The sequence below is a fragment of the Galeopterus variegatus genome, unplaced genomic scaffold (genome assembly GCF_000696425.1).
Source record: "Galeopterus variegatus unplaced genomic scaffold, G_variegatus-3.0.2 Scaffold2681, whole genome shotgun sequence".
NCBI classification, from domain to species: Eukaryota; Metazoa; Chordata; class Mammalia; order Dermoptera; family Cynocephalidae; genus Galeopterus; species Galeopterus variegatus.
Genome location: NW_007728792.1, coordinates 66658 through 88774, shown reverse-complemented (window position 1 = coordinate 88774; position 22117 = coordinate 66658). Strand labels below are relative to the sequence as shown.

At 40.4% G+C, this 22117-nt stretch overlaps 1 protein-coding gene across 7 annotated transcripts in view; it reads right to left on the bottom strand.

Moving 5' to 3' along the window:
• PIAS2 (protein inhibitor of activated STAT, 2) overlaps positions 1-22117 on the bottom strand; it is a 123135-nt gene that overhangs the window by 59056 nt on the left and 41962 nt on the right. For all 7 annotated transcript variants that reach the window (XM_008582610.1, XM_008582612.1, XM_008582611.1 and 4 more), the window contains one exon: positions 19728-19812. In XM_008582610.1, coding sequence (XP_008580832.1) covers positions 19728-19812 — 85 coding nt within the window. The remainder of the gene's footprint in view (positions 1-19727; positions 19813-22117) is intronic.

The window sequence follows — 22117 nt, the reverse complement described above, 5'->3', positions numbered from 1 at the left end:
CACCGAGAGGCATGTCCAAGAATTCCTTGGGCAGCCAAATTCTGTTGAATCTGGATACCCAGATATTCAGAAAAAGCTAAGCTGCTATATGAAACAATCAAGGAAGCTGAAAAGGAGCCTCTACTATGGGGCCCAGAACAAGAGTGTGAGTTCACAGAAATTAAAACTCTGCTAACTCAGATTCCTGCCATTGGAATTTCAGACACAACTCGAGACTTCAACTTCTTAGTACATGAAAGAGATCATGTGGCTGTGTGAATCCTCACCCAGACTACAGGGCTCTGGCAGAGACTGGTGGCATAACTATCCAAACAATTAGATACCATGGCAGCGACTGGCCACCCTGTCTGCAAGACCTGGCTGCCACTGTTGCCCTAATACAAGAGGCAGACAAACTTACTTTAGGATAAAACATCCATGTAAAGGTACCACACGCAGTGACCACCCTGACGAACAGTTCAGGGTACAAATGGCTAACCAATGCCAGGATGATGCATTATCAGGGGCTCCTCTGTGAAACCCCCCGTGTGGAACTTGAGACCGTGCGGACTCTGAATCCAGCCACACTTCTGCCTGCTGAGTCCAGCTCCCTGGACCATGACTGTGAGGAACTGATAGATGAAATATACTCCAGCAGGCCCAATTTCACAGGCCTGCCTCTGACCGATCCAGACGTGGAACTGTTCACAAATGGAAGCAGTTACATCAAGGTGGGACAGTGAAAGGCCAGGTATGCGGTAACAACTCATAAAGAGATAATAAAGACAGAGCCGCTACCTCAGGGTTGGTCAGCATAGCACGCAGAGCTATGGGCACTCATTCAGGCACTTAAGACTCTGAAAAGGAGAGCAAGTCAACATTTACAGTGACTTTAAATATGCCTTTGCGACCTTACATACCCATGGGCCTTATGCAAAGAAAGAGGCCTAACTAACAGCAGGAGAGAAAACAATCAAAAATAGAAAAGAAATTCTTCAGCTTCTCAAAGCAGTTTGGGAGCACATCCAAGTGGCTGACATCCACTGCAAAGGTCATCAGAAGGGCTCTGACAGGATTAGTGAAGGAAATCGACTGGCCAACCAGACAGCCAAAAAGGCAGCTACTCAGGCAGAGCCACCCAAGAGCCTAAAGAAGCTACCAAAATCACGCTGGTACCAGAGACAGCACAGAAGACAAAGTATACAAAAGAAGAGGCTCAATGGGCAGAAGAGGAAGGTGGAATTAAGACTCCTGTAGGATGGTGGAAGCTCCCAGACCGCCAATTGATGGTTCCTCAGTGATGAGCCCACTGGCTCATCCTGGAGTATCATGAACTGACACATTAGGGGAAAACGGCTCTGGAAACCACACTGATTCGCTACTATTTCATCCCAAAGTTAGCCTCTCTTGGCACCCAGGTCAGCTCATGATGCCCAATTTGCATCCACAACAACGCCAAGCAGGGACCCCCATTGGCCCCTGGAACCCAGCCAGTTGGGACTTCACCCTTCAAGGACCTGGTAGTGGGCTTTATCAAAGTTAAGCCCAGCCAAGGCTATAAATACTTGCTGGCGATGATATGCACCTTCACTGGATGGACTGCGGCATTTCCCACACGGTCTGAACAAGCTCGAGAGGTCACAAAGGCCCTTTTTAAGGGAAGTGGTCCCTAGATATGGGCTCCCTTTAACTATAGCATCTGATAATGTACCAGCTTTTGTTGCAGAAATTGTCCAAGGACTGGCCAAAATGTTGTGGATAAAATGGAAACTTTATAGGGCGTATAGGCCACAAAGTTCAGGGAAAGTGAAGCGCATGAACCAGACCCTAAAAACCACATTGGCCAAGCTCTGTCAGAAAACAGGACTCCCCTGGGTAGATATGCTTCTCTTAGCCTTGTTATGGGTCTGATGCATGATGGGACTGACAGGATATTCCCCTTTTGAGGTTATGTATGAAAGACCACCCCCACTTATAGCTAAGTTGCAGGGAGACCCCCACCAGCTAGGTGAGAAAGAAATGTCACAATATTTGCAATCATTACCCCAAACCTTCAAACAAATAACTAAGACAGTTTTAGAATGAGCTCCCATCCCTTTAGGGAGTTGTGCCCATCAGTTTCAGCCTGGTGACTCAGTGTGGATAAAGGACTGTAAAAATGCTCCATTAAAGCCAACCTGGGTTGGGCCATACATAATTGTACTAATTACCCCACTGCAGTTAAAGCTGCAGGACTGACTCCCTGGATCCACCATACACAGGTGAGGCAGGTAGCCTCCTCAGATGACACCACCTCATGTTCTGTGAAGGCCGATCCCTCCAATCCACTCAAGGTCCGGTTCCAGAAATGTTTCCCCACTAACAGTCACTGCCCTGCTTTGGTCATAACAGAAGCTGACCAATCTATGCAAGTTGAAGCCTGAGGATCAACAAGCTCTGCTTCAACCACTCCAGAGGCTGGCTGATCCATGCACAGCCGAAGCCTGATGATTTTGTCATCATGGGACATTATAAGTATATCCTACCCCCAGCCTCTAGTTTTTGTTATATTATTTGCTTTGATGCTTGATATTTTTTCCTGATTTCCATAGTGTAAAGCATATTGCCTTCCTTGGTAGTAAGCCCATAGGTCCCCAAACAGGATATACTCCCCTTCTCCCATGAAACATGGATGATTTTAAGCTATTATTAACCCTGATTATATTGGAATCAAAGGGGAGCCTCCTTGAATACCGATGTGGGCAGTCCATTAATGCAATGTTCGCACCACCATCAGGATCATGCTACCAGCCACAGACACCCCAGGAATGTCAGATAAAAATTTCTGGTGGTAGCCTTATTTTGAGAGGTCAAATCCCTGTACAGGTCGATATAACAAGGAGCAAACCAGGATGTGAAGAACTTCCCACTCCATTCTGCTGGTACAGGGTCTCAGGAACTGAATGTACAGATATCTCAACTGGAAACCCCTCTGACCCAACCAAAAGGTCATGCACATGTACAGACTCCCAAAGTAGGACTCAAGAGGTTGTGGTTAAGCCTATCACCCTGGCCACCCCAACTAGCCACCAAGAGATGGGATTCCTCATCCAACTCAGGGCCTCCATTGAGAAGACCCTAGATTTATCCACAGTTGGTGAGAACCTGTTTATACTACTGGCAGAAAACACAGCCGAAACTTTAAACACATCAAACTGTTAGATATGTGGGAAAGCCCTCATGAGTGAAACCTGGCTATGGAAAGGAACAAATTTGGAGGTTCGCAAAATTCTCCTATGGAACAAAACCATTACCCTAAGGGCACCTGACCCCCACTTATGGATCTTAATTTCATAAGTTGTAGGACAAAACTGCCTGAGCAGGAGGGTCCAAAAAGTTGGAGAAACCCCCTGCCAGCAGGTATACTCCTTAAATGGAACAACTTATTCCTCGTGGCCAAACACCACCGCCCAGTATTGGGCCAAACTGTCAGCCAATATAATGGCTCACAACTATTCCTGCACCCCAAATACAAAATTCCCTCAGTTATAGAGTTGTGCAGGATCTTGGCCCTTCCAGGGAATTCCCACAATCAACCAGTACTGGAAAAATTTGAATTCGCCTGACCCCAAAGTTTGGGGGTACCCAAAGGGCTGTTCTGGATCTCTGGGAAAAGGGCTATACCCATCTCCCAGAAAGGTGGAATGGATGTTGCACTCTGGGAATTATTCTGCCAGGATTTTTCTTATTACCCCAGGAGCGGGGCCCACGGTTGGGAGTCCCTCTGTATGATGATTTAAGATCTAAAACAATCTTTCAGTACAACAGACATAGGTGACATAGGAGGAACTCAAATGTGGGGAGAGGATGAATGGCCTCCCCAACAGATAATATAATACTACAGACCAGCCACCTGGGCTCAGGATGGTAGCTGGGGCTACAGGACCACCATTCATATGCTAAACTGCATCATAAGATTACAAGCAGTAGTACAGTTAATCACCAATAAACCTGACACAGCACTGGAACTCTTGGCTAAACAAAAGTCCCAAATGAGAGCAGCCATTTATCAAAATAAACAGGCCAGCATTAGATTAGATTACCTTCTAGAAGAAGGAGGAGGAGTTTGAGGAAAATTCAACTCTTCGGACTGATGGCTTCAAATAGATGACAACTATAAAGCAGTCACCAACACAGCCTCACAAATAAGAAACTTAGCTCATGTTCCTGTACAAAAATGGCTGGGACTAAATCTCAAGGGGGTTCAGTGACTGGTTTGAAAAGCTTGGAGGATTCAAAACAGTAATAGGGGCAGTTATATTCATTTTAGGTACCTGTCTGATCTTACCCTGCCTGCTGCCTTTGTTAACGCATAGCATTCATGCCACCATAGAAACTTTGGTTGAAAAGAAAACAGCTAGTAATCTCTTAGACCCCGAAAGCTATACTGAATAAAGTTATGCTCATTCAAAAGTTTAAAGAGAGCATAAAAGGGGGGAATGTTGGAGGTCTGAAAGAAAATTTTAGCTAAGGCCCCAGCAGGGTAACTGCACTTCCTGCTTCTGCACAGCTCCTTGCTCAAGTCCTTAGCTGATGCAAATTGTGTAACCCTAACCATACTGCTTGTTTCTGTACAGCTGCTTGCTCAAGTCACCAGTCTGTATGACTCTGCCTGGATACAGGCAGAGCCAATAAGAAAGTTTATATGCCTGTCTAAGAATAGTATAAAACTGCAACCTTCCCTGCACTCAGAGTCCCAGGATTTAGAACGAGAGTTCACCCGGGTCCCGCTAGCATAATAAACTTCCTGACTCTCCAACTCTCCGAGTGAAGTTTCCTTGCTGAGTTCATTCCATAACACTTTCACTCTGCAATAGGTTGTGAGTGTGAGTGTGACTACTGTGTGAGCTTGAAGTGACTGTGTGTTCCTAATGGGATTCTTCCCTCAGGAAATCCAAGAACTTGCATCTCCAAATTCATTTTTGCTGAAGCAATTGCTGAAGGCAGATTCACAACTGAATGCTAGATTAGTGGACAAAAGTTGGATGAGAAACAGAATTTGTGCCTAATCTCAAGGTATGCCCTCTAAAATGTTTATCAACAACAAAGGGAAAACTAACTTTACAGTGCAGAAATCTGACTGACAGTACCTTAGCTAAGTGATAAAAGTTAACATCACCAAAATTGAGATGTACCAATATTATGCAGTCTCTGATATAATACACTGAGAAGAGCATAGGCATTCTTGCCAAAAATGCATAATCTCAATCTAATCATGGCAAAACATCAGACATGCCCAAATGAGGGACAGTTTACAGTATGCCCAACCAAAATGCCCAACCAGTACTCCTCAAAAATATTAGAAGTCACGAAAGACAAGGAAAACCTAAGAAAGAAACTGTCACAGACCGAAGTAAACTAGGATGACGTAATTAAATGTGATCTGGGATTGGAGCTAAAAAAAAAAGGCAGAAAAACTAGTGAAATCTGAATCAAGTCTGTAGCTTAGTTAATAGTATTGTCCCGGTGCTAAGTTCTTGGTTTTGATCATTGTATTATGGTGATGCAAAATATCAATATTAAAAGAAGTTGGTTAAGGATATATGTACTATCTTTACAACTTCTATGTAAATCAAAATTACTTCAAATATAAAGTTAAAAACAGTCTTGGGATCCTGGGAGATATAAAAGTCAAAAGTAATACATGGGCCTTGTTTAAATACTGAAACAACAGAAAATATAAAGATGAGCTGAGAATTTTTTAATTGAGAAATTATAATTTTTTCGAGTGGCTATGTAAAAAATTAGAGATTCACTTTGAAGTATTGCTGGGTGAAACGATATGACACCAGTGATTTGCTTTAAAATACTTCAGAGGAAAAAAGGTAGGGAGAGGGGAGTCAGATATAGACTGCTAAAATCTTGACAATTATTTACGTTAGATAATACGTACCAAACTTTTATTTCCATTTATTGGGAAAAAAAGGTTTTTACTATCTGATCACACAACTCTGAAAAGGTTGGGGTTTGTATGTTCTTTTGTACATGTGTGGACTTTTCTTTCTTTTGGAGGGAGAAATGCAAACAGAATTATTTTTAAGATTTAAAAAAAAAACTTTATATCAGGGTTAAATATACATAACATAAAATTTACCACTATAGCCATTTTTAAGTGTGCAGTTCTGCAGCATTAAATACATTCACACTGTTATCCAACCATCACTACATCCACTCCCAGAACATGACTAAAACTTTTAAATGAAAATAATTATTTAATGGCAGGGCAAGATGACCGACTAAAAGGAGAAATTGCTCGTTTCTCCCACAAAGACAGAGAATGCATTGAATGCGCAACTACACTTACATAAGAAACACTTAAGGAGCGAGCTGGAACACATCAAGGGAGTAGCAGAGATGTTACTGAGTGTAGAAACTCCAGATAGCCACAAAGAGAACAGAAAAATTCTCTGCTAACACTACCCCATTGTCCAATCCAGAGTCATGGGGATTCAAGAGTTTTTGCCCCTGGGAAGGTGACTGGACCTGAACTCCAACCCACAGGGGAGTTTGCGCTGCCCATGTGGCCGCACTCTCAGCATCACAAACTGCCACACGCATGCCCTCAGGAGGGTCTCATAAGCTGCGCCCTGCCCCTGGGTCCAAGACTGCTGCTGCAAACTTGGGAATGGGATGAGCCCAGGCTTCAGCTCTGCACTTGGTAACGGACTGCTCAGTACAGCAAGGATGCTACCATAAGGATGGAGGGGGTTGGCACGTGCACCCTCCAGAACTGAAAAGCAGCTTATTCAGGTCTGGTGCCCATGGCCAAGGACCCTGCCTATACTGGCATGACACCTGAACAATACTTATAGCAGTGAGAAGGGGGAGGAGAACCCACACACCTCTCTCAGTGGTGACTTCAGTGAGGATTTGAATACTTCTCAGGCACAGACACACAACTGCAGTATTAGTGAGCCTGCCCAGGGCTGCCTGCCCCAGCAAGGGACCTTCCAAGGGATCAGCATCTCTCCGGGGGGTACCACAGCCCTCCAAGAAGCCCAGTTACCTTGCACAGGCAGCCCAACCCAGCTGAAAGATCCAGAGTATCCCAGTAACACTCCTAGGGTCAAAGGGGCCTGTCCAAACCAAAAGGGCCTTGCCCAGCATGGCCACTACAGCTGAATAGTTATAGAGGGTCCCAGCATCCCTCTTGGGGGGTGAAAGATCCTACACAAAGCTACTAAAACCTCATCCACAGTACCCAACTTCAACAGTGGTGCTGCAGACCATCTGAAAGTTCCTCCTGACAGTACAGGGCCTCACACACAAATCAGGTGACAAATCACATTAACGGCAAAGCTACAGAGTACCTCAACACCTCCCATGGGGGTAGAAGGCTCTGTGCAGAACCCCAATGACACCAGAGTCACTCCAGCTGAAGGGCTGCTGAGCACCCCACTGTCCCCCTCAAAGCCTAAGGTACTAATCTTGATCTCCAGGAACCCACCCAGGGTCATCCACTTATGCTCAGAACATTCAGATCACCCAAGAGCACCTATCAGGGTCAAATGACACTAGCCAGGGGTCCAGTGAGGCCCCTCATGGTGGCCGACCTCAGCCAAGGAGCAACAGGGCATCCAGGCACTTCTGCCAAGAAACAGAGATCTCACCCACAACCTTGAAAACCCAACCCAATGTCACTTCAGCAAGTAACTACTGAGCTCCCCACTGCCTATGCCACAAAAAGTCACTCACAGACAACTGCAACCTTGAATACAGTCAAAGTAACCATGCAAAGACTACACTCCAGCACCTACCTGGAACCAAAACTAAAACACCCTACCCAATGGTCAATATAAAACGCATCTACAGGAGGGAGTCTCTGTCTTCAAAAGCTACTCCTGAATATTAGAAGAAGCAAATGCTCAATCACATACCCAGACATCAATTAATGGATACTAGAAATATGAAAAAACAAGAAATTATGACACCACCAAAGGAATACAATAATTCTCCAGTATCAGATCTCACACAACATGAAACAAAATAATTAAAAATGAATTTCAAGAAAAATCTTAAGGAAACTCAATGAGATAGGAGAAAACTCAAATGACACAACGAAATGAAAAAACAATCCAGGTTCTGACGGACGAACTTTATAAAGAGATAAATACCTTAAAAAACGAATGATTCATGGAACTGAAGGATTTCACTCAACGAATTAAAAAGTACAACTGAGCACTTAAGGAACAGGTTATAGCACGCAGAAGAAAGAATTTCTGACCTTGAAGACAGGCTTTTTTGAAACAAAAAAAGGATGGAGGAGGTTGGTGCAAAAAAATGAAAAAAGAATTTTAGAAAATGAAGAAAGCCTACAAGAGCTGTCATTTAACCATAAGAAGACACACGTCCAAATTATGGGTGTTCCAAAAGAGGAGGAGAAAGGAAAAGCCTTGAAAACATATTCGATGAAATAATACTAGAAAACTTCCCAGGTATTGAGAGATACAGACTTCCAGATCCTAGAGGCTCAGATCCCCAACCAGATTCAATCCAAAAGGTTCTCTCCAAGACTCATTATACTCAAACTGCAAAAAGTGAAAGACAAAGAGAAAAACCTAAAAACAGCAAGAGAAGTGTCGAATCACATATAACTGAGTCCCCATCAGACTAACAGATTTCTCCACAGAAACCTTTCAGGTCCAGAGAGAATGAGATGATATATTCAAAGTGCTAAAAGAAAAAAATGTGAACCAAGAATATTATATCCAGCAATGCTACTCTTCAGAAATGAACAGAAATAGTTGCATCTTCCAGACAACCAAATAATGTGGGAGTTCACCACCACATGACCAGCCCTAAAAGAAATCCTCAAGGGAGTCCTGCATCTGAAATCCAAAAAAAGTTAATCACCACCATAAATACGTGAGAAAGAACAAAACCCACTGGTAGAGCATAAGATATGCAAATGAGAAAGAGAAAGAAACTATGACTTACCACTTCAAAAAACCAACAAACAACCAGCAAACACTGAAGACAAACAATAAAAGGTAAAGAAGAGGGCTGGCCCGTGGCTCACTTGGGAGAGCGTGGTGCTGACAACACCAAGTCAAGCGTAAAGATCCCCTTACTGGTCATCATTTAAAAAAAACAAAAGGGAAAGAAAGAAATCTGCAGCTCAAACCACAGCTTCATGCCCATCGTACTTGAACTCGTCCCACTCAAACATTTTGAAACTTGATCAACCCTAACACCACAAACACATCGTGAAGCTAAATAGCATTAACCTTTTAAGTTAAAGAATGGAGGCACTAACCTTCCCACAATGAAATGCCACAACTGGATACCTCAACATGATTTACCTCTATCACGTTTATAACTCTAACACTCTTCATTATATTCCAACTAAAACTTTCAAAATTCATTTACCCCTCTAACCCCGAAGGAAAATTTACTAAACTACCAAAACATACAAATCCATGAGAAAAAAAATGAACGAAAATCTATTCACTTCCTTCACAACCCCCACATTAATGGGTGTACCTATCGTAGCCCTCATCATCCTCCTGCCCAGCGCAATATATCCTCTCCCCTCCCGCCTCATCAACAACTGCTTAACATCTCTACAAATATGACTAATCCAACTTGTCCTAAAACAACTGATAACAGTCCATAACACTAAAGGATGATCATGGTCCCTGATACTAATTTCGCTAATCCTATTTATTGGCTCAACAAATCTACTAGGCCTACTACCTCACTCGTTTACACCTACCTCCCAGCTATCACTAAACTTAGGCATAGCAATCCCCCTATGAACTGGAACAGTAATCTTAGGCTTCCGCAACAAAACAAAAAAATCTCTAGCTCACCTTCTACCACAAGGCACACCCGCCCCTCTCATCCTGATACTCGTAATCACTGAAACCATCAGCCTCTTCATCTAACCCCTAGCCCTAGCCGTACGTTTAACAGCTAACATCACAGCTGGCCACCTACTCATACACCTCATCGGAAACGCCACATCAATATTTATTACCTTAAGCCCCCCAGCAGCTCCAATTACCTTCACTCTTCTCACCCTACTCACTATCCTCGAACTTACCGTAGCCCTAATTCAAGCCTATGTATTTACCCTCCTAGTGAGCCTCTACCTACACGACAATACCTAATGACTCACCAAACCCACGCCTACCACATAGTCAACCCCAGCCCCTGACCACTCACAGGAGCCCTGTCTGCCCTACTCATAACATCCGGCCTAACAGTATGATTCCATTTTAATTCCAATACCCTACTAGCCCTAGGATTATTAACCAATTTACTGACCATATATCAATGATGACGAGATGTAGTACGAGAAAGCACCTTCTAAGGACACCATACAATCATTGTACAAACAGGACTACGATATGGAATAATTCTCTTCATTACGTCTGAAGTTTTCTTTTTTGCCGGATTCTTTTGAGCCTTTTACCACTCAAGCCTAGCCCCAACTCCCAACCTAGGGGGTTGCTGACCACTAGTGGGCATCAACCCTCTCAATCCCATAGAAGTTCCATTACTTAACACACTAGTACTGCTGGCCTCTGGAGTATCTATCACCTGAGCCCACCACAGCCTCATAGAAGGAAACCGCAAACATATACTATAAGCCCTCCCCATCACAATCTCCCTAGGCACCTACTTCACACTCCTCCAAATCTCAGAATACCTTGAAGCCCCCTTTACCATTTCCGATGGCGTTTACGGATCAACATTCTTCGTAGCAACAGGTTTCCACGGCCTCCATGTGATAATTGGATCCACCTTCCTCATCATGTCTCCTACGCCAACTAAAATTTCACTTCACGTCCAAAAACCATTTTGGCTTTGAAGCCGCAGCCTGATACTAACACTTCGTAGATGTAATCTGACTGTTCCTATACATTTCTATCTACTGATGAGGATCCTATTCTTTCAGTATCAGCTAGTACAATTGACTTCCAATCAATCAGATCTGGTCACAGCCCAGAAGAGAATAATCAAACTAGCGTTAACCCTTTTTATTAACTCAATGCTAGCACTCCTACTCATTACCATTGCCCTCTGACTCCCCCAGAAAAATCAAGCCCATACGAATGTGGGTTCGACCCAGTAGGATCTGCCCGCCTACCATTCTCCATAAAATCCTTCCTGGTAGCCATCACATTCCTGCTATTCGATCTGGAAATTACCCTGCTACTACCACTCCCATGAGCCACCCAAATAGACAACCTTAAACTAATACTCACCATTGCACTTATTCTAATCCTCACACTAGCACTAAGCCTGGCCTACAAATGATCTCAAAAGGGCCTAGAATGAGATGAATATAGTAGTTAGTTTAATTAAAACAACTGGTTTCGACCCATTAAATTACGACATATCGTAACTACTAGATGCCTCCAATTTACATTAATATCATCCTAGCATACGCCGCATACCTCGTAGGGCTGCTGATATACCGATCCCATTTCATATCTTCCCTATTATGCCTGGAGGGCATAATATTATCTCTATTTATTCTAGCCACCATCCTATCCCTAAATCTACACTTTACCTTGTCCCATACCCTTCCTATTATCCTTCTAATTTTTGCAGGATGCGAAACTGCTGTAGGCCTAGCATTCCTAGTAATGATTTCTGACACCTATGGCCTGGACCACGTACAAAACCTTAATCTCCTACAATGCTAAAACTTATTATCCCTACAATTATACTTATCCCCACTACATGATACTCCAGTAACAAGATGATCTGAATTAACTCAACAACTCACAGCCTGCTAATTAGCCTCATCACCCTTCTCTTCCTAAACCACAACAACGAAAACAGCACGACCACATCACTAAACTTCTTCTCGGACCCCCTCTCATCCCCCCTTCTAGTATTAACAACCTGACTCCTCCCCTTAATAATTATGGCAAGCCAACATCACCTCTCCAAAGAAACACACATCCGAAAAAAACTATACATCACCATACTGACCTCATTACAAGTATTCTTAATTATGACATTCACTGCCACAGAACTAACCATATTTTCTATTATATTTGAAGCAACACTAATCCCAACCTTGATCATCACCCGATGAGGCAACCAGCCAGAATGACTAAATGCGGGACTCTACTTCCTATTCTATACCCTCTTCGGCTCCATACCACTGCTAATTGCATTAATTCACATCCACAATTCCACTGGCTCCTTGAACTTACTGTTACTTCAACACTGAACCCAAACATCCCTACCCCCATGATCCAACACCCTCCTATGAATGGCATGCATAATCGCATTTATAGTAAAAATGCCACTCTACAGACTTCACCTCTGACTACCAAAGGCACATAAACACAACCACATAAACAACCACATAAATATCAATAAAATGCCAGGAGTAAGATAATACCTGTCAATAACAACCCTAAATACACAAAGTTGAATTCCCCACTCAAAAGAGAGACCATCTGAATGGATTAAAAAACTAGATTCAACTACATGGTGCCTACGATAAACTCATCTCACCTGTAAAGACTCAAACAGACTTAATAGTGAAGGGATGGAAAAAGACATACCACACAAATGGAAACCAAAAGTGAGCAGAAGTAGCTATCCTAATATCAGATAAAATAGACTTTAAACCAAAAACTATAAAAAGAGACAAAGAAGGTCATTATTTAGTGATAAAGAGATCTATCCAGCAAATGGATTTAACAATCATAAATACATATACACCAACACCAAAGAACCCAAATATATAAAGCAATTATTATTAGACCTAAAGGGAGAGATAGACCCCAATACAATAATAGCTGGGGACCTCACCACTCCTTTCTCAACAGTGGACAAATCATCTAGGCAACAAATCAACAGATAAACACAAGATTTGGACTTGGCAGACAACTACAGAACATTTCATCCAACAACTACATTTTCATCAGCACAAAGAACATTCTCCAGGATAGACCACGTATTAGACCACAAATCAAGTCTCAACAAATTTTGAAAATTCAAATCATTTCAAGTATCTTTCCATACCACAAGAGAGTAACACTAGAAATTGGTAACAAACAAAACTTCAGATACTGTACAAATACATGGAAATTAAACAACATAGTCCTGAATGACCTATGGGTCAAAGAAGAAATGAAACAGAAAATCAAAATATTTCTTGAAACCAATGAAAATAAAGACATATCATACCAAAACATATGGGATAATACAAAAGCAGTACTAAGAAGGAAATTCACCACAATAAATGCTTACATCAAAAGAATACAAAGACTTCAAATAAGCAACCTAACGTTAGACCTCAAAGAATTAGAACAAGAACTATACAACCACAAAGTAGTAGATGGAAGGAAATAATAGAGATCAGAGCAGATCTAAATGAAATAGACACCAAAAAACACAATACAAAAGATCAATGAAACAAAAAGTTGGTTTTGTTGAGAAGATAAAATAGGCAAAGCATTAAATAGACTAACAAAAAAGAAGAAAAAAACCCCAAATAAGAAAAATCAGAATGAAAAAGGAGACATTACAACTGATACCAAAGAAATACAAAGAATCATTGGAGACTATTATGAACTATACACCAACAAATCTGAAAACCTGGAGGAAGTGGATAAATTTCTGGACATGTACAACCTACCAAGACTGAACCAGGAAGAAACAGAAAACCTAAACAGACCAGTAATAAGCAATGAAACTGAAGTATTATTTAATCAGCAGTCTCCCCAAAAAGAAAAGCCTAGGAATGAATGGCTTCACTGCCGAGTTTTACCAAACCTTTAAGAATTAATACCAATTCTTTTCAAACTATTCCAAAAACTGAAACAAAGGTCATTACCTTGAGGCCAACATCATCACTCTGAGACCAAAATCAGACAAAGATAGAACAAAAAAAGAAAACTACAGGCCAATATCTATGATGAACATAGATGCAAAAATCTTTAACAAAATTTTAGCAAACAGAATACACCTTGAGGCCAACATCATCACTCTGAGACCAAAATCAGACAAAGATAGAACAAAAAAAGAAAGCTACAGGCCAATATCTATGATGAACATAGATGCAAAAATCTTTAACAAAATTTTAGCAAACAGAATACAATACATCAGAAAGACTATACATCGTGATCAAGTGGGATTCATCCCAGAGATGCAAGTATGGTTCAACATACACAAATCAATAAATGTGATACACCACATCAACAAAATAAAGTACAAAAAAATCATATGATCATCTCAATAGATGAAAAAGCATTTGACGAAATTCAATATCCCTTCATGATAAAGACTCTCAACACGTTAGGTATAGAAGCAAAGTATCTCAACCCATAAGAACAGGAACAAGACAAGGATATTCACTCTCACCACTATTTGAGATAGTATTGGAAGTATTTTAGCGGAAACAATCAGGCAAGAGAAAGAAACAAAGGGAATCCAGATTGGAAAACAAGAACTGAAATTGTCCTTGTTTGCCAATGGCAAGGTCCCATATAAAAAAAAACTTAAAGACTCACAGAAAACTCTTAGTGCTCATAAACAAATTCAGTAAAGCCGCAGGATACAAAATCAATACTCAAAAATCAGTAGCGTTTTTATACTCCAACAATAAACTAGCAGAAAAAAAAAAAAATCAAGAAAGCAAGCTCAATTACAATAGTCACCAAAAAAATAAAATACCCAGGAATCATTTTAACCAAGGAGGTTAGAGATCTCCACAATGAGAACTACAAATCACTGCTGAAAGAAATTAAAGAGGACACAAAAAGAAGGAAAGACATTCCATGTTCATGGACTGGAAGAATTAATGTTTTAAAAATGTCCATACTACCAAAAGCAATCTACAGATTAATGTGATCCCCATGAAAATACCAATGACATTCTTCACAAAAAAAGAAAAAACAATCCTAATATTCATATGGAACAACAAAATACTCCAAAATAGCCAGTGACCCTGAGCAAAAAGAAATAAAGCCAGAGACATCACACTACCTGACTTCAAATTATACTACAAAGCTACAGTAACCAAAACAGCATGGTACTGGCACAAAAACAGACACATGGACCAATGCAACAGAACAGAGAACCCAGAAATCAATCCACACACTTACAGCCAACTCTGACATTCAATAAAGGCACCAAGAACATACACAGAACAAAGGTCAGCCCCTTTGCTGAATGGTGCTGGGGAAACTGGATATCCATGTGCAGGAGAATGAAACTAGATCCATACCTCTCACCATATACCAAAATCAACTCAAAATGGATAAAAGACTTACATATAAAACCTGAAACGACAAAAGTCCTAAAAGAAAACACAGGGGAAACATTTCAGGATGTAGGACTTGGCAAGACTCTATGAATAAGACCCCAAAGTACAGGCAATAAAAGAAAAAATAAACAAATGGCATTACATCAAACTAAATAGCCTCTGCACAGCTAAAGAAAGTTAACAGAGTGAAAAGACAACCTACAGAGTGGGAGAAAATATTTGCAAACTATGCATCCAACAAGGGATAAATATCCAGAATACACTGGGACTCAAACAATTTTACAGTAAAAAAACAAATAATCCATTTAAAAAATGGGCAAAGGAGGTGAACAGACATTTCTCAAAGGAAGACACACAAATAGCCAACAGGCATATGAAAAAATGCTCAGCATCATTAATCATCAGGGAAATGCAAATCAAAACCACAATGAGATATCATCTCACCCCAGTTAGACTGGTGTTTTAGTGCGTTTTGCGTTACTATAACAGAAATACCTGAGACCAGGGCCAGCCCGGTGGCGCACTGCTACAGTGCGCCGCTTGGGAAGTGCAGTGGCGCTCCCGCCGAGGGTTCGGATCCCACATACAGACCGGCCGCTCACTGGCTGAGCGAGGTGCGGGCGCAACACCGAGGGTTGCGATCCCATTGCCGGTCCCGGTCCGGTACGGGCGCGACACTGAGGGTTGCGATCCATTGCCGGTCACGAAAAAAGACAAAAAGGGGGAAAAAAAAAAAAGAAAAGAAATACCTGAGACTGGGTAATTTATAAAGGAAAGAGGTTTATTTGGCTTATGATTCTGGGATAGTGGCATCTGGCGTGGGCCTCAGGCTGCTTCAACCCATGGTGGAAAGTGGCAGGCAGCCAGCAGGTACAAGCAGATCACATGGCGAGAGGAAGCAACAGAGAGAGAGAAGGTGCCAGGGTCTTTTTAAGCAATGAACTCTCACGGGAACTAATAGAGGAAGAACTCACTCATTAATCCCCTCTCCCCCATGGAGAGCATTAATCCATTCATGAGGGATCCGCCCCCATGACTCAATCAGTTTCCAACACTGACACATTGGAGATCAAATTTCCACATGAGTTTTGGAGGGGACAACACATCCAAATGCCATCAACTGGCTACTATCAAAATGACAGAGAATGACAAATGCTGGCAAGGATGAGGAGAAAGGGGAACTCTTCTATACTGTTGGTGGGACTGTAAATGAGTACAGCCATTATGGAAAACAGTATGGTGATTTCTGAAATAACCACAGTTACAACTACCCTATTATCCCACAATCCCACTACTGGGTATACACCCAGTATAGGAATGGAAATCATCATGGCAAAGGGATACTTGCACTCACATGTTTATGACAGCCCTACTTACAACAGCCAAGATATGGAACCAACCTAAATGTCCATCAACAGACAACTGGATAAGGAAAAGGTGGTATATATACACAGTGGAATACTACTCAGCCATAAAAAAGAATGAATTTCTGCCATTTACAGCATCTTGGAGGGGGTTGGAGAAAATAATGTTAAGTGAAATGAACCAGGCACTGAAAAAGAAATACTGCATGTCCTCACTCATAAGTGGGAGCTAAAAAATAAATAAATAAGAAAGAAAAGAAAAGAACCAATAATCACAATAGGTCGAACTTTCAGAAGAGAACAGAACTGTTGTTACTAGAGGTGAGAAAGGGGGAGGGAAAGGGAATTAAAGAGAAATTAGTTAAAGGACACAAAGAATGCTTACATTCTATAATAATGAATACACTAATTATCCTGATTTGATCATATATTGTACATTAGTACTATATTCAACTCAGTACCCCACAAATATGTATAATAGATTGTGTTTAAATAAAATAAGAAAATAAGTATTTAAATTTTAGTCTTTTATTTCTTGTCCAGTTAATATACTCATATAGTTCCAACTTCAAATATACACAAAAGAATATAAAGTGAAAAGGCTAACCCCAACTCTGCCCCCAGCCACCCAGTTCTTTCCAGAAGCTGTTAATCTTATTTGTCCAGGGGTATTTATGCACTTAAGCAAATTATGCACATATGCATCCCACCTTTTTAAGACAACTGGTCGCATACTAGTCACAATTCTCTCCCTCACTTTGTTCATTTAAAAAATGTACCTTGAAATCTACTTACTTACTCTAACCTCCTTCCTTCAAAAACCTACACAATATCCCAGTGAAGCTATCCCAGACCACCAAGGTTAATAGTGGTCTCCCCCTCCTATAAATCAATTCTTTGTCATTACTGAATTAACTCTTTTCATACAACACCTTGCAATGCCAACACGAGCTGGCAACTTGTAGAAAGCAATCATATAACAGTGACTTATATGCAATAAACACCTAGTAAACAACCTCAAGAAAGGAATTATCATTGAAAAACAAACAAAACTAATAACTAACGATATGGCTTGGGGATATAAAATATAATTTTTAATTTATTCTATTTTCATTATTTATTTGTTAGTTGGTTTACTACTATCTCCAAGACCCCGACAAGCTAGTCTATCTATATATGCCTTACCCTTTGAGAGGTCAAACGTTACACGGTCAGATTATAAAACCATTTTGAGATTTTTGCTAAGATATACAATTTTAATAAAAGTGACATGATTAGTCAAAGAATCTAAAGCTGTGACCCAGAGTCTTAAACATAACAGTAGTGTATCTTCAAGATGTTTGAAAGAATGGGATCGTCCATAAATTCAGATCCAACATCGCAGGAGACAGACAATGCACACAAACACACTTAACGACTCTGAAAAGTCCAGCTGCATGTGTATGTAATTACGTTAAAGAGTTTCCCAAACTTACTTAATCTCAGCACCATTACTTTTTAAAAATTCTCAATATCTTGAGGAAGTGTTCTAATGAATAGTTGAAAGGAGGCAAATATCTCTAATTTGCTCAACTCTTTGCTCTACTTTTAACTCAATAGTCCCAGAAAATCATTCAATCTCCAGGAGCCTCAGTTTTCTTATGCTGAATCTTTTAAGAATACAATTTTAAACAGTCATATAAATAATGTATTATTAAGACAAAAGACATTAATAATAATGTTTTCATTGGAAAAGTATATGCTACAGATTTCCTTCTTTCCTCTTATACCTCTTAGATCATTTGATTTTACAAATGTCTACTTTAAGTTTCTTCTATTTTTCTTTTTGTCTTTTTTTTTTCGTGACCGGTAACGGGATCGCAACCCTCAGTGTCGTGCCCGTACCGCGACCAGCAACGGGATCGCAACCCTCGGTATCGCGCCCGCACCGCGCTCAACCAGTGAGCGGACCGGTCTCTATATAGGATCCGAACCCTTGGCGGGAGCACCGCCACACTCCCAAGCGCCGCACTCTACCAAGTGCGCCACCGGGCCGGCCCTCTTCTATTTTTCTAAATAGCAAGGCTAACAGCACTTTTCGTAATTGTCTTCGGGTTTCTACTAATTTTCTGATCAGGGTGACTACACAGATCACTTTGCCCAGAACTGTCCCAGTTTATGTTCTTAGCCCAGAATTATTATTAATAAATGTTCTCAAGCATGCCTCAGTTCAGAATGATGTTTACGGTTACCCTATCTTAAACTGTTATCACAAATTCTCTATGTTGCTATATTTGGAATAAACTTTTCATCTAAAAAATCATTGTCCAATGTGATAAAACATAATTTAAAAGGTAGTCTGAGGTTTTATTCCAAAGTTAAAATTTTTTCTAATACATAATAGTCATTAAATATTTGGCTAACCTTAGCCAAACTATACTACCCTTACTTACAGAGAAATAGTCCTACTGTTATAGAATGATCTGTGCACTCCCCCAAACTCATATGTTGAAGTCCTAACCCCCAATGCAACTGTATTTGGAGTTAAGGTTAAATGATACCATAAGGGTGGGTCCCTATTCCAATATAACCGGTATCTTTATAAGAGAAGGAAAAGACACCAGGGAGGAATTGGGCAGAGAAAAAGCATGTGAGGACATAGTGAGATGTGCAAGCCAAAAAGAAAGGCTTTAGGAGAATGTGCAAGCCAAAAAGAAAGGATTTAGGAGAAAAAAACCTGCCAACACCTTGATCTTGGACAGAAGCCTCCAAAAATTTTGAGAAATAAATTTTTTTCTTTTTTTCTTTTTGTCTTTTTTTTTTTCCGTGTCCGGCAACGGATTGCAACCCTCAGTGTCGACCCCGTACCGGACCGGGACCGGCAACGGGACTGCAACCCTCGGTGTTGCTCCTGCGCCTCGCTCAGCCAGTGAGCGGGAACCGGTCTGTATGTCGGATCCGAACCCTCGGGCGGGAGCGCCGCCACGCTTCCCAAGTGGCGCACTATCCAGTGCGCCACCGGGCCGGCCCGAGAAATAAATTTCTATTAAGCCAATCAGTCTGTGGTATGGCAGCCCTAAGACACCAACATTCATGAAGAGACATATTCCAAACAGTCTTCTTACCTGGATATGCATATCTCTCTAACTTGTTGAGGTGTCAAAGCAAAAATAAAAAATTTTTCTTGAAATCGTTGAATACTGCTTTGAACTGGGGAGAAAAAAAAGAAAGATAATATTTCAATAACAAATCCAAGGATATAAGCCCCTGTAATAACCAGACACTTCTGATAAAGTGTCTACCAAGTTCTGAAATTTTTATATTCCAAGATCAAGAAGTACTAAGCTGCATTCATCTTGTAATCATGAGTAAAGTTATTCCAAAGGGATTTCTTTAACTTTAAGCTTTTAGTCATTCTTTATTCTAAAACATTAATTATTTTATGCAGTCAAAATATAACAAAACCCTTCAATATTACATTTCATCCTTGACCCCAGCAGCACCTAATGAAAATCTGCAGAAGTCCAAAACTCTCCCCAAGAGAACTCTTTCCAAGAATTCTTTCTTTCTTTCTTTGCTTTATTATTTAATTACACAGAGCATTCATAAAAATTTTTAAATTTCAAAACTTCTAATAGTTATTAAGAAACATAATAAGTTGCATAAAAGATTCTTTTTTTTTTTGTCCTTTTTGAGACCAGCCGCACCGTGCTCAGCCAGTGAGCGCTGTGAGCGCACCGGTCATCCCTATATAGGATCCGAACCTGCGGCGGGAGTGCCGCTGCGCTCCCAGTGCCGCACTCTCCCAAGCACGCCATGGGCTTGGCCCTGCATACAAGATTACTTCCTTAAAAAAAGATAACCTAGTAAGATCATCCTTTCTAACTATATTATTAAAGACAGATATATCTTTTACTTCACAGAGAACCGTAACAGATTAATTCTAATGAATTATTCAGTGATATTCTAGCATGCACTGAAACAAAACAGGCTAATATAAGGCTGGCCAGTTTGCTCAGTTGGTTAATGTGTGGTGTTATAACACCAAGGTCAAGAGTTTGGATCCCAGTACTGGCCAGGTGCCAAAAGCAAATGAACAAACAAACAAAACAAACAAAAAAATCCAGCTAATATAGAAGCCTCAAGTCTTCTGCTTCCTAACAAGTACTTCAGTACACCCAAGAAAAACAAAATGACTCTTGTGTTATTGCTCAGTTTTCCTGATGTATGAAGATAAACAAGATGCCAGCTGAATATCTAATGTCAGAGGACTTCAACCACAAGTCCTACCACCAAATCAAGAAAAATATTAACTCCCTGGGTCAAAAACAGGCAGTTTATTGCAGCAATTATGCTCCTAGAAATCATGTCATAATGTAATTCTTTTATTTTTATAACATTTATAAAAAGGAGGAAAAAGATGAATGCTGTTTATGATGAAGGCTTAAAAATGAAACAAAACTAGGTTATAAACATAATAATGGGGCATAAAACACAAAAGACATAAGTAATAGCTGTAAGTCTCTCCATTTCTTCAGTTCTATTCTCTCCTCAACATTTTCTTTCTCATATGGATTCAAATTTCCACTCTTTTTCTGTGGCTAAGATCACCAATAGCCTCTTAATTGTCAAATTCAATAACCTATATTTTAAGATTTTAAGTGAACTCACTGAATTTTCAGTCTTAGTTATTGGCATGAGCAGAGTCTCTCCAGCCAAAAGCCTCCAAAGGTCTAACGTATGTACAAATGGAGTTCCAAAAGGAAAAGAGTGAAAACGGGGAATTAAAAAAATACTTGCAGAAATAATGAAAGACTTATCCATAACTTTGAGGGGGGGGGGGGTTATAGATTAAATCCCAAGCAAAATACTACAAAAAAAAAACTACCTCATCACATCATAATCAAACTACTGAAAACCAATGACTATAAAATCTTGAAAGGAACCAGAGAAAAAAGAAACATTACATACAGGGGAACAACAATGTAAGTTTAGGCTGACTTCTCATCATAAGCAAGGTACACCTTAAGACATCTGTAAATTGGTGACAGGAAAAAACAGCCAAACAAAAATTTAATACTATTCATAAACAGAGAAATAATAACTTCCCAGATAAAAGAGAACTTGTTGACAGCAGACATGCATTACTAGAAATGTAAAAAGAAAATTACCAGGATTAAAAAATGCAAATTTAAAACTAGATCTCTGGGAATAAAAATCACCACAAACAGCAAGTAAGTGGTAAAAGTAAAATAATATGCTGTTTTTTTCTTGTGATTTCCTTAAAAAGATAACTGTTAAAAGTAAAAGTAATGGCACGGAAAGGCAGAGTCTATAACATAAGAATAAGTAAAGATCTGACAGCAGTAAAAAGGATGGAGGAGGTGGAAAAATAAAATTATCTGCTCAATAACTGTGTTTCTAGCTTCATTCTGGTAAGTGTGATTAAGATAAATCTCCATAGAGATAGATACCCACCTAAAAATGGTAGGTATTTCTATACCTCCAAAGCTGA